Source organism: Corticium candelabrum, chromosome 5 (assembly GCF_963422355.1).
Source record: "Corticium candelabrum chromosome 5, ooCorCand1.1, whole genome shotgun sequence".
Lineage (NCBI taxonomy): Eukaryota > Metazoa > Porifera > Homoscleromorpha > Homosclerophorida > Plakinidae > Corticium > Corticium candelabrum.
In genome coordinates, this window is record NC_085089.1 from 2,773,345 (window position 1) to 2,783,607 (window position 10,263).

Sequence of the window (10,263 nt, forward strand, 5' to 3'; positions counted from 1 at the left end):
TTACCCTTGTAAACCAAACCATTGCGCGCAAACGCCAGATAATTTCAAATAAATCTAGTCTCTAGACGTAGAACAAATAAATCTAGTCTATATACGTACAATTACCAAAATTTATTAAAGATTGACTATATACATATAAATGCTACCGCCATCTATAGACACTGAGCTGATGATCAGTCAAAGTAGCAAGGAAATCAGAGTTGTCTATAGTGTATGGTTGAATGTCCAATACAGGTGACCTACACGGAGGTAGCTGCTGTTTAACTCGGCCAGAGTGTACATCCCACACAAAAACCTATTAGAACACAAATATCCAAGTAACTATTCACAAAGACCCAAAAGATGACATTGCAAAACAAGCACACACACACACACACACACACACACACACACACACACACACACACACACACACACACACACACAAGGCAAATACTCAGGCAAGGCAAGTTTCCAGGTTGGCTGGAAACTCCTAAAAGAAGACAGCACTATACTTATCAAACATATGACACCTTAGATAATATATCAATTTGTGATATGTGTACACGAAGAAATATCACTAAATTACCTATTACCTCATTAAAAATAAAACTAACTAACACACAATGTAAAAACGTGATTAACGTTGATGATGTAAAACAGCTAATTCTAAATTAATTTGATATTAATTACTTGATTTTAATTTATAACCACCTCGCCAGACTGAGTACCTACCTGAACCACACCTGACTACATGCATGGCATGCAAACAAACAAGATGCATGCATTTGCACACAGCACATCACACCACACATACCACAACAGATTAACAAATGCCTATGTAAATTGAACAAATGCCTACTACCTTAGTACCTACCGTGTTCGTTGGTTCATCCCCAGCTGCAGCCAACAGTCTCTCACCCTCACTCTCAGCAACTGCAAAAACTCTAGACCTAGTCATCAATGTAGAATGTACGCTTCCCTCCAGCTGAAGCCAAGTTGAACCATGACCATACTTCATAACTGGAGTTCCTACATGAATGTTATCGTCTTCACTAGTTTCCAGTTGCCTAAGCTGCACAATAAGCTTGTGTAAACAATAATCAAAATTCAATACCCCAAATCAGCTAAGGTAAACCAAATGTTGGCTTCTGTTGTTTTCTTTGGGTAACCGGAGAGACAACATGGTATAAAGAGATGGTGGATGAAAGTCCATAGAGGTAATGGGACCTTTCATAAAACAATAATTAGCTATGTGATATAATACCCATACTACTCGTAGCAACGGAACAAATAAACCTGAAGGTTTAAATAGAGAGTGAAACTGCCACATGCTGCTCTCCTCATACCATAAACCAACATCTCCATAAGTTGCAAACATTACATTGGAACCACTGGTACAACAAGTGTTAATCAACACAAAACTACAAGAAAATTGCGTATTAATTAAAAAGACAAGCCAACCTTAGACTAGCACAGGAGATGACAGGGCAAGGATTTCTCAATGCATCTAATTCAGTGACTGGTCCAGAAGTTCTTCGAATGTCAAACCCAAAAACTTGTCCATTTTGAAGACCACAAAAGATGCTGTTACTGTCATCTTTACTCCATGAGCAAGACCAAACAGGATAGGGAGTTGTGTAACTAACACAACAATATTGGCTTTAGAATCACAAATATCATGGGTACTTACTTATCAATGCTTAACAGTCACCTTTGTACTATCGTATTGGTATGAAGGTTTGTTATTTTTAATGTTTTGTCAAGAGAGCAAGTCAACAACAACCTGTCTCCACATGGGTTGAAATGAAGATCTTTCAAAAGTTTAGAGTGAATTTCTACATATTCTCGATGACTGGTATCCATAATACTAATCTGCACAAACACACATAACAAAGCATAACACAATAGTTTATCGCGTGCAAAACAGAAATTTAACGATCACAACACATAGATAAACATGCAAACAAACAAACATACAAAAAGACATACAAAGAAAGACACAGGCAGACAGACACGTACACAAGCAGACAGACAAACAAACAGACATACATACATACATATTACATACAAAGACAGACAGACAAACAGACAAACATAGAAAGAGATAGACAAAGAGACCAACAGATGGTCACTGCCTATTTCATTTAGTCTGTAAATAGTAGTCATGTTTGAAATTATTTATTGGAGAGACAGATAGCAAACAGTCAGACACACAGACAGACAACAAAAACGTTTAGGATTGTTGTAGAGTTGATAACTGTTATGAACACACATAATTAGACAGACAGATAGACAGACAGACAGATACAAATAAATAGATAAATAAGCTAAGATTTGGATGTACAATGTAGCGTGCACTAGTTAGTTAATTACATACAGTTTAGTCGTAGTTTATGGTAGTTGATTAAGACTCTTTGTGTTTGATGTAAATGGCATATATGGTTTTAGCCTTTCTAACTTTGAGACAGACACAAGGATTAGTGTATATTTAGTATTGTAATTGTGCTTAAAATGTATTGAAACAAAAATAGACAAACAGACAGACATAAAAACATAACAGACAAACAGACATACACACAAACAAACAGGCATACACACAAACAAACAGACATACACACAAACAAACAGACAGATAGAAGACAGACAAACAGACAGACAGCCAGACATTCAGAGTATGTTTTTGGAACTATAGATTTAGTGATAGTAATGCTACGCAGATTTGCATTCTAATGAACAAAGATGACAGACAAACAGACAGACAGACAGATTGCTATATTTGAAAGCCTAGCTACTCTACAAATGACAATCACTAACTTTACACAAGATTTAAGCATAAGTTTAAACAATCAGGGAACAAAATGTTGAATGTCTCTCTCACATATAAAGTTGTCAAAGTTGCACTATAGTTGCAAATGACAGCCAAACAGACGGATGAACAGACAGACAGACAGACAGACAGACAAATAGACAGCGCGAGTTATTTGTTGATATCAGACTCTACTACTCACAACTCATATAATAATAATAATAATAAAAGCTTTACTCTTCTACTGTTCTAGAGTATAATCAATAAATAGACAGAAAGAAAGAGACAGACAAACACATACAGACAGACAAGCAGAGTCACAGACTGACAAACAGTAAAACAGTAAAGCAAAGTAAATTTCTTATTATTATGAATGACTACACTGCCATCCTCTGATCTATCAAAAACTAGCACTAATGTAACTAACTTACAATAACAGTAACAATAAACAGCCAAACTGCAGTACCCTGTCACTGACAGACATGTGGTTTTGTGGTACACTAAACAGACACCAAGCACTAAGTTTAGTAATAGAATCATACCTTTAAAATGCCATATCCAGATTGTGATGCTAACTTCTTTGATGCAGCAAACATCGACTGCCCTGGAGAGCAACCTAATAACCTAACACCTCCCGTCTCTGACACAACACACGATGACTGCAGTTGATAAGAGTAGCTTGAAGGCTCATCTGTTCCAGGCAAATAACTTCGACTGCGTTGTGACAAAGCAGGGCTAGTTTGTGAAAGCCTAAACATGAAGCTTTAAAAGCTATTTAATGATAAACAAAATGCACATCACAAAGACTGTCCTTGTCATCAAATCTGCATGAAAATTAATCCCTAAAACTTAAAAATGAGTGGCTAAAAGCTTTAAGTCATGTGCCACTAGCTGAGAATGAATAATGGAAGTGTTTCTTCTTAAAATGAGTAAGTACATGTGCATGGTCACATTAGGGTGTCATGCACTGTTCACACAAGAAAGCCTCTTATATCTCGTTTACAATGACAAGACAAATGAGGACTGACCACCCCATTCGAGTATTCCAGCAGGGTGTGAATTGTTGACCGAGCCAGCACGCATTTACACCGCGAGGTTGTGAACGAGCCAGATAGGCGTGTTTCATAATCACATGACTGTCATGTGTCTTAATACATAAAACTTGGACGCTAGAGGAGTTGCTTTGTGTGTGCTCTTGTTCAAAAAACCGAATAGAGTGTGGCAGGTGAAGTGGCACAAGAGCTGGCAGCTATTGTGCAAAAGTCATGTTTTGGAATCGCTATCAGTCTAGAAAAAAGGAAGCACTACTGCTTGTGATGATGAGCTGACTCTCGTCTCCCACAACGAAATCAGATACAGACTTTCATCGTCAGACCACGCCATATCCGGGAATAATACATCTGCGCATGTTTCATCGATTCAACCGAGCCATCTAGCCTACTCGCATTTACACTACGTGACCAAACTGCACCGAGGCAGCTCACTTAAATTAAACGGGCTGAGTCAGCCCACTCCAGCCGCTCCCAACTTGGCCCGGTCATGTTTAAACCCGCACGTTGGACTGGGTAGCACCAAGCTGGCACGGTCCGACCCGTTCAAACGTGCCAGTGTAAACAGGGTATTAGATTATAGTTACAAAAAGCACGAGATGTTGAATGTGATTACACTTTTAGCAATAGAAGAGTAACATAACTATACAACTAACCAACAATAATATGCCTGCAAACCACTCAAGGCCAGCAGCATTTATTAAAGTACGTCTACAGCAGTTGTTCATTGAGAGCCGAGGTCAGACATAAATCACAATTACATGCATGGATTCTTTATATTCTTTACACTAATTGAGTTGAACACAAATGAAAGGCTGTCCTTCACTCTGTGTGTGCGTGTGTGTGTGTGTGTGTGTGTGTGTGTGTGTGTGTGTGTGTGTGTGTGTGTGTGTGAGTGCGTGCATGCATGTGCGTGCACGTTCGTGCGTCTGTGCATGTGTTTGTGTGTGTGTGTGTGTGTGTGTGTGTGTGTGTGTGTGTGTGTGGTGTGGTGTGTGTGTGTGTGTGTGTGTGTGTGTGTGTGTGTGTGTGTGTGTGTGTGTGTGTGTGTGTGTGTGTGTGTGTGGTGTGTGTACACAATATACACATTCATATATACATAATATAGATTTACCTTTCTATATCAGAAAGTGTTCTCTTCAGGCTTTCTACCTCTGACTTAGCTATTTGGCAATCCAACAGTACTTGTGCCTGATTGTTTTCAGCTTGTAGTCTTGCCGATCTTTCATCTTGCAATTGCTTCACATACAAAGACCATTACAACTTCCAAGAAGATACCAATATTACAAAAACAGTGATACCTTCAAAGCGTTATCTTTCTCAGATGAGTCTACAGCGACCAAAGAAGTGGCATACAGTTTACGGATGTGAGATTTCTTTGCTCTGGCATTACACTGAGGACACCTATTGTGGCATCCATCCAACCAGCGTTGGATGCAGCTATCAAATTAAGTAACAGTTTTAGTTGTTGGGTACAGGGAAGCCCCAAGTGTGAGTGTTCTGTAGTATAAATAGAAAGTAAACTCACTCAATTAGTCCAAATCAACCCAAACGATGTAAAATGCATGAGTCTCACTAAAGAAGTAAAGTACCGTATGTCACTTCATACTCCAAAATAACTACCATAGAAAATGAGTGTTAAACTCTTGTGAGCACACACTTGACAAGCACAATCTACCTTCCCAAATATGAGAACGTAGATCACTGTCAAATGTTACCCTTAGCAACTGATCCTACATTACCCTACACGTACCTTAATTATAGATGCACTGTTTCTGTACCAGCTAGGGCCGATGGAGCCCTCCAGATGTTGGGTGGGCCAGGTCTTGAGTGGCAAAGCCCCGCCCACAGTAAACATAAAAATAGCTAATTTATTTAATCACTTGAACCAATACTTCCGGAAGTTCTCGACAAAATCCTGTCGGTGTAAGTCCCACACATTGTCAAAATATATGTTGGGTAGGGCATGGCTCATGCACCTGCCCCCCTCCCCCCCCCGGGCTGCTCCACCAGCCCTACCAGTGTGCTACCTGTTCTTGAAAGTTCCTGATACTTTAGCATACAATAGTAACTGTACAGTACTATAACTTGTCCACAAACTTCACACCTCAAGCCAAAGAGATGTCCACATTTCAAAGAACACAACTGATGCCTCCCAGAGTTTGACCACGACTCAAAACAAATAGTACAAATTTTTCCCTATACAACACACGCACTTTTAAAAAATCAAGAACTATGTTCAGCACTAGCAGAAAAACTGACGTCGTCAACATCCTCGCTAGACCGTTCATGTCGAGCTCGCTTGGATTCTGGCTCGACCATCGTATCTTGCTGCTCGACGATTGTCTGAGCTTCTGAAGCACTATATGCTTCTGCTAGTTGTATTTCGTCGTCTATTTCAACATAAATAAATGTCGCTCTAGACTACTTCACAAAGAAAAATATGTTGAGACAAGCTCTGACCTATTTCTATTTCGCCAGCAGAAAACGACTCAGCAATTACTTCTACTTCTTGCAACTCTGGCTCAATCGCAGGAGATGTCAGAAACACTCCCATCCAAATTGGTTTGGGATAGTTGTTTTTAACGCATGCGCATTAGATAAAACCATGAGCAATTTGTGGGTACAGTTGCATCTCGTGAAACGTCACAGGGATCTACTTCGCGATCATTTGAAAGTAAGACGTGAAAGAAGGCGCAATTGGTCTGGGCAGGATTTTCTGCAACCGAAAGATGGCGCTGCTGGAGTTGGAGCAATTTTGGAGGAACTAGCTGCTCTGTCAGAACGAGTATCTGGCGGTCAGAACGATGAAGAGGTCTCCTTTGGTGGAGATGTTGAGAAGTCTGTGTGGGAGAAGGTGGTGGAGTTGAATTTGACAGTAGGGGCCCCATTTACTTCAAGTCAGGTTGTAGAGGCTGTAATGTCTATTCCTGGACTGGAACGAGTCAGTTCTGTGGTTGTGTGTGGTGTCTTGCGAAAGCTTTGCGCTCAAGAATTGGTTATTTTGGATAAGACGGTCGGTGATGATCTAAAGTTGCTTTCTGTGGATGAAAAGAGAATTACTGCAATCATGGACTGCAGCACTCCAAGAAGTAAACTGGAGGAGATGATCAAAGAATCTGGTTGTATTGTAAAAAGCAAGAAAATTCAAGCACAGGGTAAAAGTAAGAAGCAACAGCTAAAGCTGGGAAGAATGAGGGATGGGCAACTTGTGAACCTAGATGCATACATAGATGTTTTACTGTCTGTTCCATCTGCTAGAGAATCAGAAAATCAAAAATACGGTGTAGAAATTATTGAGTTACTGAACACGCCATCTGTGAAAGAGCAACGTATGCTAGAGAAGTTTCGGTCGGAGGGAGGAACGAAGGTGAGAGAGTTCTGCACTTTTGGGACAAAAGAGGAGTGTGCCAGACAGCAGGGAACAAGAAGGGCCTGCAACAAAGTCCATTTTAGGAAAATTATTGGTCTTCACACTGATGTGTCACTGGGCGATTGCTCTTTTCTCAACACTTGTTTTCACATGGAGACTTGTAAATATATCCACTACAAAATTGACACTGACGATCTAAAGGAAACTAAAAAACTTACTAAAGCCACTGGTGTTGCTAAATTGAATACAAGTTCAGAAGGTGTAATGAAGATGATGCCTGCTCAGTGGGTACAGTGTGATATACGGACATTAGATTACAGCGTGTTGGGGAAATTTTCTGTTGTTATGGCTGACCCACCATGGGATATTCACATGGAGCTGCCTTATGGCACTATGTCGGATGATGAAATGAGGAAAATGGCAATTCCCTCATTGCAAGATAATGGTTATATATTTCTTTGGGTCACTGGTAGAGCTATGGAGCTGGGTAGAGAGCTTCTTGAAATATGGGGCTATCGTATGGTTGATGAGCTAATTTGGGTCAAAACTAACCAGCTACAGAGGCTTATTAGAACGGGAAGAACTGGTCACTGGCTGAACCATGCTAAGGAACACTGTCTGATTGGGCAAAAAGGTACATTATAATACTTCATGTAAAGAAATAAGTTAAAGCTTTATAATGCACTTGCACATCTCGAACGAGAATGGGTTTGTGTAGATTATGACTAGATAAGGGGAATTTAGTGATATGGATAAATAACTATTTTAATTAAGTTTTGCACTCAAAATGTATAGTATTATAGATTAAGACTAGACCAATGTTTTTATTTTATTTTAACTCTTGCTAACAAACAGCATTTTTGGTAAATGATTTTAGGGGACTATGAACATTCATTGTTTTATTGGTTTTGATTATGTTTTTAATTAAAGTTGCTTATGTGCAGTAACAGCACATTTGGTGGCATCATTAGAGATGCTGCTTCAATGAACACAATGAGGGCAATCCAGAAAATGAGAGGAGGCGGCGGTTGCACTGTCTCAAGTCTAACTACCAGTAGGATGGAATTCCATGTCTATGTGGGGTTCTTTGAAATGGTTTATGTATTTTATGTTGGCTATTTCTGAGGTCTTAGCTGCAATCCTTATGCTTCTAACTCTTTTTCTTACATTTTACCTTCAGTGGCAAAGCTTGTAACGCTTGGGATGATAATGATATAGGCAGAGCAACATATCCAAACACAACAGTCGGGTGTCTTCTGATGGAAACGGGTGTGCTTATACAGTATTCTAGCAACAACAGCCTAACCCACATTGATTATGATGGGTTGGGCTAGACATACACCTACAGGGTGTTGGCTAATGAGTATTTTTTTACAAAACAGTGCAAGTTTTATTTTTTGGCAGCAATGGCTGTTTTAATGAACTGGGAGGTACGTACGTCAATAAGGGCAAGCTGCACTTGGTGATGTCAATATATTATAGCTTTTGGATTGTGTTTTGGCTGTGTATTGCAATGAGTCACCCCCAGCCTACAACACAATTTGTTACTGGCAGTAAAAGAAACTCAGTCGTGCCTGTTGGGACTTTTACTATACATTAATTATATTATGAGCAACTTGGAATTATTAGTTAAATGATATACAACAGTCAATATTTCTGATCTGCCTAACCAATACTAAAATAGTAGATAGCTAGCTACTAAGTTATATTTCAGTGCATGTGCAAGTGAATTTGGAAAATGTCAAAATAATGACATGAAATTGCTGCTGCATATATGCGTGGCTGTGTGTATTGTGTTTGTAGTAGCGTCTGTTATTTTAGTGAGAACAGAATGCAAATCAGTCAATCAAATGTGTTTGAGATGTTATACAAAAACATTGGGTGCAGCAATGACCATATGATCAATTTTATTGAAAGATCAAGCAATTGGCAGTTTTGTCACTACTAGGTCTGAATGACAGAACTAAAAAGAGGCTTTCAAATACATTGATGTTTATTAGAGTGGACAAAGAGCAAACATTTAACACCTATTGTTATGCAGTTTGAACACTCGCAATGTATTGTTTACAACAAAGATAGATTAATTGTTGATTACCGGTGTTCTTTACTAATGTTGTTATATGTCAAGAAAACTTGAACAATTCACGTAAAGCATTGGTAGACAAATGCAATATCTAAATGCACGTGGTGATTTTCAATCCGATTTTCATATAGATTAGAAGTCTAGCAAACATGAAATTTATTAGTGATGACTGAAGGCTGAATTGCTGGCAGATTACAAACGTTATATACGTGAAGCTGGACCATTGTAGGTAATTATGTATAGGGCTTGTAATTAGGCACCTTTAGAGATTGCAATGGACCAAATCATTGGGACTGTTACATATTCTGTTGGTACTGTCTAAATGCTTGTACTCATGTGGCTGCTGTGGTTTTGTAGGAAGTGAGGTGTAATAATAGTCTATTAATTTGAACTAGCAAGCCTCGATGTTTCATGCTACATGTCCTTGCAGTATAATTCATTTTAATTAACAAATACATGACACTGACTGAGTTTGTGACATATTTTAGGTGATGTTTCGAACTTTAATGTTGGACTGGATTGTGATGTGCTAGTTGCAGAAGTGAGAGACACAAGTCATAAACCAGATGAGATTTATGGCGTTATCGAGAGGCTTGCACCAGGCCATAGGAAGATCGAACTGTTTGGTCGTCATCATAATGTCCAACCCAACTGGGTTACCCTTGGAAATCAGCTCCAAGGAGTTCACTTACTTGATCCTGATATGGTTGTTAGGTATAGAGAGAGGTATCCTGATGGAAACTGCGTGAAGACTTAGTAGATTATATAGCAACCGTTACTTGTCTTTGCTTAGACTGAATTGTATGTCTATGCTTGTTTTGAATCATACTGAATTACTTTCTATATGCTGCAGTTCTTTTTAGCACTTGTAGTTTATATATCCAAGATACAAGAGGAAGATGAATATCTGCTCTGAAAAACCCGGGCTGCACATTGAGTTAGTCAATGTAATCACTACCTTAGCGCGCGT

The 10,263-nt window shown here is 39.1% G+C and overlaps 2 protein-coding genes across 3 annotated transcripts; one reads left to right on the plus strand and one right to left on the minus strand.

The window, feature by feature from the left end:
* Positions 1-39: 39 nt before the first annotated feature.
* On the minus strand, positions 40-6,403 carry LOC134180520 (E3 ubiquitin-protein ligase RFWD3-like). Of its 2 annotated transcripts, XM_062647696.1 has the most exons (12): positions 6,301-6,403; positions 6,100-6,230; positions 5,945-6,036; positions 5,139-5,277; positions 4,952-5,076; positions 3,331-3,538; positions 1,694-1,854; positions 1,444-1,623; positions 1,279-1,373; positions 1,118-1,209; positions 857-1,054; positions 40-295 (listed from the first exon to the last, which is right to left on the minus strand). In XM_062647696.1, the coding sequence occupies exons 1-12, from the start codon at positions 6,392-6,394 to the stop codon at positions 143-145; spliced, it is 1,668 nt and encodes a 555-aa protein (XP_062503680.1). In that variant the 5' UTR covers positions 6,395-6,403; the 3' UTR covers positions 40-142. The 2 variants fall into 2 exon arrangements, with proteins under 2 accessions (XP_062503680.1, XP_062503679.1); XM_062647695.1 differs by having other exon boundaries at positions 1,118-1,373.
* A 39-nt stretch (positions 6,404-6,442) lies between these two features.
* On the plus strand, positions 6,443-10,213 carry LOC134179804 (N6-adenosine-methyltransferase subunit METTL3-like). Its single transcript, XM_062646765.1, has 2 exons — positions 6,443-7,844; positions 9,782-10,213. Exons 1-2 carry the CDS (start codon positions 6,446-6,448, stop codon positions 10,048-10,050), a joined length of 1,668 nt encoding a protein of 555 aa, XP_062502749.1. The 5' UTR covers positions 6,443-6,445; the 3' UTR covers positions 10,051-10,213.
* Positions 10,214-10,263: the final 50 nt, after the last annotated feature.

Coding starts and splice junctions, on each gene's coding strand:
- LOC134180520 (XM_062647695.1), bottom strand. CDS start 6,394: ATGGGAGTGTTTCTGACATCTCCTGCGATTGAGCCAGAGTTGCAAGAA. Junction 6,231..6,300: donor TGCTGGCGAAATAGAAATAG/GTCAGAGCTTGT, acceptor ATGTTGAAATAG/ACGACGAAATACAACTAGCA. Junction 296..856: donor GGGATGAACCAACGAACACG/GTAGGTACTAAG, acceptor GTGTTCTAATAG/GTTTTTGTGTGGGATGTACA.
- LOC134179804 (XM_062646765.1), top strand. CDS start 6,446: ATGAGCAATTTGTGGGTACAGTTGCATCTCGTGAAACGTCACAGGGAT. Junction 7,845..9,781: donor CTGTCTGATTGGGCAAAAAG/GTACATTATAAT, acceptor GACATATTTTAG/GTGATGTTTCGAACTTTAAT.